The sequence below is a fragment of the Cebus imitator genome, unplaced genomic scaffold (genome assembly GCF_001604975.1).
Source record: "Cebus imitator isolate Cc_AM_T3 unplaced genomic scaffold, Cebus_imitator-1.0 Scaffold162, whole genome shotgun sequence".
NCBI lineage: Eukaryota > Metazoa > Chordata > Mammalia > Primates > Cebidae > Cebus > Cebus imitator.
The window spans coordinates 3,519,886-3,527,852 of record NW_016107477.1 but is presented as its reverse complement, the minus strand read 5'-3'; the positions used below and the strand labels follow the sequence as shown (position 1 = coordinate 3,527,852).

The following is a 7,967-nucleotide window of genomic DNA, read 5'->3' as shown; positions in this document are numbered from 1 at the left end:
CTTTTTGAAGATAAAATGTTCTTTTTTCGTTTAATGTTCTTACTTGGCAAAATAAAGAACTATGCTGGCCTCCAGCATTTTGAGGGAAATCTTACTGCCCAGAAAAATCAGAATTCTGGTCCAGACTGCCTTACTTTGACTTCTCCTGTATTCAAATATATCTATTTTGCTAAAATTTTGTATGTAAAAGGTTTAAGATATTTGAATATGAATTATGGAATATACAGATTAAAAAGCAGTTCTTGGAGCATTATTTTAATATCCAAAAGGAAAGTGACAGGCGATGACAGGGACACACTTGAAGAAAATCAGTTTCACTAATGCCATAGGATAATTGTGTCATTATCTTCATGGGGCTGTAACAAGGAACAAATTCTAAAACACGGAAAGGGCTCCATCACGTCTGATCTTTACGTGTGTGAGCTATCAGTATTTTCAACATAGCAAAATCAATTTAAATCTCAAAGTAAGCTAAGGAACAGAAAGAAAGATAGTTAAAAAGAATCCACTTGCAGCCCCGGCCCTGACCACTTGCTGACCAGCTGTGTCACAGGGGGTAAGTTTCTACCTCTCTTGAGACTTTGCGTCCTCATCTGTAAATCAGGGGTAACTTTCAGGGCTGTGATAAGGCCTTCTGCTGGTGTAGTAAGTGCTCACCAAGTAGCAGTGACAACTAACACAATATTCTACTTATATGCACAGACAACTAAATTACTTATCCAAAGTCACAAACGAGTTAGTTGCAGATCCTCGAGCAAGAGCACACATTTCTTTCTTTTTTTTTTTTGAGACAGAGTCTCACTCTGTCACCAGGTGCCAGGCTGGAGTGCAGTGGCCGACCTCGGCTCACTGCAACCTCTACCTCCCGGGTTCAAGCAATTCTCCTGCCCCAGCCTCCCGAGTAGCTGGGACTACAGGTGCGTGCCACCATGCCCAGCTAATTTTTTCGTATTTTTAGTAGAGATGGGGTTTCACCATGTTGGCCTCGATCTCTTGACCTCGTGATCCGCCCGCCTAAGAGCACACATTTCTTACTCATTTTTCGTAGCATGCAATGCTGTTGGAGCAAGAGTGGGGGTAGGTTTTTATCAGGTAAAACTATTTCAACAGAAACAAAATTAACAGCTAGCTTCCAACAGTAACATAGAAATAAAACAAAAGTTGACATATGTAATTTTATGGAGTTGTTTTTTGAAATATACTTTCAAAAAAAGCACATTTACCTGTTTAGGCTAAAACTAGTGGGAGTCAAACAGAAGGAACCAAGATCAAGAATTCGGCATTGCTAGATAGAAATGGATTCTACAGCTTCACTCAGGAGGTAATGACATCAACTTGTAAAAGCACACACAGATTCACGGTAGATAAGTATGCTTATGATACAGGCATCGCTATGAGAAAAATAGTGGACCAGTCAGTCATGTTAGTTGTAAATTTGTTTAGTCAACTACTTTTTTCTGTCTCTGAAACTCTGAAAAGCTGCTCCTGTCTGTACTTTTAAAAATAACTTGTCAAATTATATCAGACTAAATAATTCCATGAAAATAAAATGCCATTTAAAAACAAGAGACAATTCCGTTAGACAATTTTCATTAAGTAGGCCAAGCAGTAAACACAATCATACCCTTGTGAATTTTGTGTATCTTTTAAATCAGTTTCTGATGTGATTAACAATACAAAAAAATTAACATTTTGCTCATTTATAATTTTACCTAATAGTTCATCATCTCAAATCCTTAGGGACTTCACTACCGATCTTTTACAGGAAGTTCAAATGAATCCCGTTCACTTTAAAAGGTCACTTACTGGTTAGGTGCAGTAGCTCACTCCTGTAATCTGAGCACATTGGGAGGCCAAGGTGGGAGGACTGCTTGAGACTAGGAATTTGAGACCATTCTGGACAACATAGTAGGACCTCATCTCTACTAAAAATAAAAAAAGGGCTTAGTGGCATGCACCTGTAGTCCCAGCTACTCAGGAGGCCGAGGCAGGAGGATTGTGTGGGCCTGGCAGGTCAAGGCTGCAGTGAGCCATGATCGCACCACTGCACTGCAGCCTGGGTGACATAGCAAGACCCTGATTCTTCCCTGGGCCATGCTCTGAAGCTCACCATGTTTCCCAGACGGCTGCTGTGAGCAGCACATATCCATAAGCCTTGACAGGAAAGGGAAAAAGTCCCACTGTGGAAGAGACTCTTGCTCTATATGGAATTCACTGTAATACAGGGAGACTAAACCAGAAAAACCAGCCTTGGAAGGACCCTGTGAGCTAACTGCTCTAATGGTAACCATTCAGGTGGGGCAACCACAGTTCTACACCACACCCAGTACCATATTTAATGAGCATTTTTCTAAAGGAACTAGAGGAATGAACTTATCTTCAAACATTCCAACGACGAGGAAGCCTTCTCCAACCAGGCCTCATCCCTAGTGCTGACTGGACGCGCTTTCACTGTGCTCCCAAATACCCATACACATCTGTCACTGCCTTAACAAGTGGTCATGTAGCTCCCAGGAGCTCCGATCCACTTCTAGACAGCATAATACCCAACACACAGTAGGTGCTCGACGAACTGATGAGTGGAAGGTTTTGAAAAGCAACTCTGAAGCAGAAACTGATGCAAGGCTGGTTAGCTTTCTCAGTGTCTTCATGCTTTTAGCAAGCCAGAGGCCATCATCATTCTCTGAACATCCCACAGTTAGAAGCACGCATGGAGTACTGGAGTACTAGTACTTCAGTACTGTAAATATTACAGGGTACATGTGAAGCAAACAAAAATGAGGAAGAGAGAAATTCATCCACACTTAGAGTAGAAAGTGTATACTAAGGGACACAGAAAGAACTGCCTGGTCTCCTTGCCTCCTGGTTTCGTCCTTAACCCCAAACATCCTATGCAACTCTGCCAAATGAGTTTCACTGTCTTCATGCCAATGTCTTATTAAGATGCCTTCTGGTTCCAGGTGCCCAGAGGATAGGGTCCACCCTCCTTAGCAGGGCAGTCAAGGTCTAGCAGTATTCATTCCCAAGTCCCCTTAAGAAACCTTCCCCAGAGATGGGGGGGGGAGGGGCTGCTCCACTGCTGCCAGGCTTTGAAAACCCTTCTTCCCCTCTCTTCTGCATTCTAAAGCACACCTTTGCTCATCCATCTCACCCTCCATCCACCCAAGCCTTCAGTTACCCACCTATGGGTACATGATTTCTCTTCATCACACAGTGCAACTATATTATCCCTCATTTTCAAATACTGAAGTGCAGAACCACAAAAGATTGACAATTCTGAATTGAATTTAACCTTACTTTATTTGTATCGGGTACTAAAATAACAGCATAACCCTCATTTGATGGTTTAACAACTCCCTGTACTCTGTATAATCCAAGATTGGATTGTGAAACAGGTAAAGTTATGCTACTAATTTTAATATCATGTCCCCAACGCCAACATTTTAAAAACAAATAGTACAGACAGCACAAACAGTTCCAAAGTGATCTATTCCAAAAAAGCATTAAGGGAAGTAAGTTCTGAAAAAACAAAAAGACAATACAAAAATTGGTCGTTTAATTTTCCAGTAAGACACTTTAAATGTAGTACTGTTTGGTTACACGACAATTTCAAACCAATTCATCTCAAAATCGTACCGACAGCCTTGGAACTACCACTGGTTATCACACTATTAATAAACAGAATTACATGAAATGATACTTTTAATTCTGTCTATCAATTCTCAGTTTTTTGGACCGCCCAATCTCTCACTTCCTATCAGGGAAGGTAACTGCCTTATTTTAAAGAATGGGTTTCTCCTAGTTTGGACATCTTTTAAGGGGTTTTCCATGGAAGCAACTGCTACCCACACCCACCTGACAAATCTCAAAGTCAAATCCTTTAAGCGTGACTTCATTTAAAAAAATTTCCCCTGAAGTTTTTATTTCAGATCCGCGGCTATTCTCCTCCTTGACCGTGGAGCGTTCCTGTAGTTACTTCACTCCTGTCCTTCACCGAAAAGAATGGTACTGGAGGAATCAGCCCCACGCCCGCCAGTCACCGGGTTGTTTGAGGTCATGGATAAAAACAGCTGAAGTTCCTCTGCCCCGTACTTACGGTCAACACGAGAAACTTAGCGTAGTTTTAGTCTTAACATTCTCCGTAAGTGCCTTTAAACTTCATCATTTCGTGAAAATGGGTTCAACATAAGAAAACTGCCCTGGTTGCGAAGGGATCACATCCGCGGCAGACAGCGCGCGCTGGCCTTGGCCTGCAGGGGCGGCGCGGGCGACAGCGGCCTTTGGCGTTCACTCCCCTGCCTGCCTGAGCCCCCCTTGCACCCAGCTTTTTCTTGGGTGAGCATGCTAAGAGCCGAAGTTTCCGTGGAGAGCCGCTCCCCCAGCCCCCCGGGGTCGTCAGGACCTCAGAGGCAGCGCCGGGGGCCAAGGGCAGGTCTGCGCAGAGGCGGCCCGAAAACCTCCGCCAGGCTTTGGGCTTGGGATGGAAGGCGCTCCACGAAAACCCCTGCCCCTAGTTTCACCGAAAGCCCTATCCCCGAAAGGCTCCCAGGCTCGATGAAACTCGAGGCCCACGGGGAAGGGCACCAGCCCGGGCGCCAGGAGGCCCAGCCCGGCCCGGCCCGAGGTCGCCGCGGCGCCCTTACCCACGGTGGACTTGCAGGCCTCGCAGAAGGTGTCGTCGGTGAAGCGCTCCATCAGGCTAGTCTTGCCCACGCCGCGGGAGCCGATGATGATGACCTGCAGCTTGAAGTCGGCCGGCCTGGGGGGCTGCTTTCTCCGGCGGCCCTGACCGCCCGACAGCGCCGGGGAGCCCGCGCCCAGGCCGCCTCCGCCGCCCCCGGCCCGCCTCTGCAGCGCGGCGCCCGGATCCATACACGCATGCGGCTCCCGCTCGGCCCGCCGCCCGCCGCCGCCGCCCGCCCCCCGGCCGCGCGCCCCGGGCCCCGGCGCCCCCTCAGCCTCCGCCGCGCGCGGGGGGTCGGCCCTGGGCTCGGCGTCCGCCTGCTCTTGCGGCCCCAGCAGCCCGTGGGCTCCGCGCTGCAGCTGGGCTGCCTGTCGGTTCTCGGAGCCTGGGTCCCCTCCTCCGCCGCCGCCGCCGCCGCCGCCGCCGCCGCCACCGCCGGGAGAGGAGGAAGGGAAGCAGCTACTCCGCAGTAGCGGCAGCAGCATCCCGGACGAGGAGGGGCAGGAAGCGCAGGCGCGGGCGGGGCGGCGGGTCGCGCGGGGCAGGAGGAGGGCGGACGGGCGGGAGCCCCCTGCCGGCGGGAGGACCGCGCACCGGGGCCTCGCGGGGGCTGCAGCCTGCGGGGCTTTCCCGCACCCGCGCGGCTCCTTTCCTACCTCCGTCCCCCACCCCCGCTTTCCTCCCTCTTCCGCCGGCTCTTTGATCTTTTCTTCCTCTTACCACTTCCCTTTTTCCCCTTTTCACTCTTCTCTACTCTGCTTTCACTCTGCCCTGCATTTATAGTTAACACAAGAAACTTAGTGTCGTTTTAGTCTTAACATTCTCCGTAGGCAGTTTTAAACTTCAACATTTCAGTGCATCATGAAAATGGATTCAAAATAAGAAAAAGAGCCCTAGTTGACAGTGAAAACACTCTTCTGTGCACAGTCCCCAAACACCATACACGGGTATTCGCCACCGCGCGTGCGCGGTGTGGCTGGAACGCTGGGAAGGCCCCCACCCGAGGCCCGCGCCGCGTTCGCGTCTACACCGGCGCTCTCCCACAAACACCAGCAGGTGCAAGTCCCTGTACCGCCAACCGGGCCGTGGCACTGCTTGGTCTCTCACGTCTGCCTCCCCTTTTCCACGGAAACGCACGAAATCAGTTTTTAACCTTGATTGCTGTCTCACTCAGAGTTCAGAAGTTTGTATGCTGTTTAATTTTTAACATAAGTAAATGACATACTCCTTTGGGGGAATAAGCGAGTTAAAACTCAAACAGTGCGAGGAGATTGAAACTTTAGGAATTATGGACTCGGGTCATATGTTTTGCCATTTCTGTTTGGAAGGATTTAAGGATATAGAAAATCACTGCTGATTCCTTGCCAGAGATTTGTTTAGCAAATTCCTCAGCTTGAACTTGAGCACCTCAGAACACAGGGTTCTGAATATGATAGGGGCTGGCGACATTTGCCGAATGATGACGTTACCCACCAAATTTCAGCTGTACTGTATTTAGAACTAGTATTAGTAATGCACAGTACATGCGTATGTTACACAGCAAACCGGAGTTGTAAAAACCTAGCGTTGCCCACAGAGTAGATTGGAAGTTTACATCTTTGAGAGCATACTTAACTGTGCAATCACTGTAGGGATCTTTTTAATATGAATTCTGAGAATGTGTAAAATATGATCCATCTGTATTATTTGGAACACAGATCTATCACTCACCATCATGGAATTTACCTTCTTTCTTTCCTTCTTTCTTTCTTTTCTTTCATTTTGTTTTGTTTTGCTTTTGAGACAGTCTTGCTCTGTTACACAGACTGGAGTGCAGTGGTGCGATCAGGAGTTGCAGGAGTTGCAGGCTGGAACTCCTGGGTCCAAGTGATTCTCCCTCCTCAGCCTCCTGTGCAGCTGAGACCACAGGCATGCGCCACCATGCCTAGTTAATTTTTTAATTTTTTGTAGAGATGGGATCTCACTTTGCTGACCAGGCTAGTCAACAGAGTGAGACCCTGAACTGGCCTCAAGTGATCTTCCCACCTCAGCCTCCCAAAGTGCTGTGATTATAGGCATGAGCCACTGTGACCCGCCACGGAACATTTCTTAGCTGTGAGTTTCTCTTCTGTTCTATAGGAATGAGAGTAGTGACCCCTCCTTTTATCTAGCATTGTTAAGAATGAAACAACTAACAATCTCTGCATTCTGTTGCAACCATAAGGCACTATGTAAATGTCAGGAATTAAAAAAACTGATTTATGCATGGCTTTTCAGGAATACTGTGATTTTACAAAGCAAGATGCATCTGCAAAGGTAATTTCAAGATTTTTAATTTGGTCCATTCTTATTAATAGCCCTGCCTGTCCTAATAGGCAGATGCATGTGACATGGCTTGTGGGGCTGAAGACCCTCTTGCCCAAAATAAAATATCTTCCCCAGAAAGTAGATCTGTAGTTTCTGCCACTGGAATAACTAATGAACTAAATGACAGAGGTTGGGTAGTATTTCTGGAGGGCAGGTAAGTGCATATTCACTATTTTGAACCAATTACAATAGTGCCTCTAATCCCTGGGGATATGTCCCAAGACTCACAGTGGATGCCTGAAACCTCAGAGAGTATAGAGCCCTCTATATACTAAGTTTTCTTCCATATATACATACCTATGATCAAGTTTAATTTACAAACTAGGCATAGTAAGAGATTAACAATAACTAATCATAAAATTCATTTGACCCTTGAACAACACGGGTTTGAACTGTATGGGTTCGTTTATATGCAGATTTTCATCTGCCTCTGCCACCCCTGAGACAGTAAGACCAACCCCTCCTCTTCCTCCTCCTCCTCAGCTACTCAATATGAAGATGACAAGGATGAAGAGCTTTATGATGATCCACTTCCACTTAGTGAATAGTAAATGTATTTTCTCTTCCTTATTACTTTCTTAATAATATATTCTTTTCTCTAACTTATGTATTTTGTAACTTACAATATTTTATTAGAATACAATATATAATGTGTATAGCATACAAAATATGTCTTAATCGACGTTTATGTTATTAGTAAGGCTTCTGGTCAATAGTAGGCTATTAGTAGTTAAGGTTTGGGGGAGTCAAAATTATACACAAATTTTTGACTGCATGGGGTCAGCATTCCTATCCCTCACATTGCTCAAGAATCAACTGTAGAACTACTATGACAATATATACTGTAGTAACAGTTATGTGAAAGTGGTCTCTTTCTCTCAGAAAGTATCGAATTGTACTGCACAATTCAGTCCACAGTGCTCCAGCGCCTGGAACT

The 7,967-nt window shown here is 46.3% G+C and overlaps 1 protein-coding gene across 1 annotated transcript in view; it reads right to left on the bottom strand.

The window, feature by feature from the left end:
- The window catches only part of RAB12 (RAB12, member RAS oncogene family), a 28,449-nt gene extending 23,265 nt beyond the window's left edge, over nucleotides 1-5,184 (bottom strand). The window contains exon 1 of the mRNA XM_017543920.2: nucleotides 4,644-5,184. Coding sequence (XP_017399409.2) covers nucleotides 4,644-5,169 — 526 coding nt within the window. The 5' untranslated portion in view covers nucleotides 5,170-5,184. The remainder of the gene's footprint in view (nucleotides 1-4,643) is intronic.
- Between the last annotated feature and the right edge of the window lie 2,783 nt (nucleotides 5,185-7,967).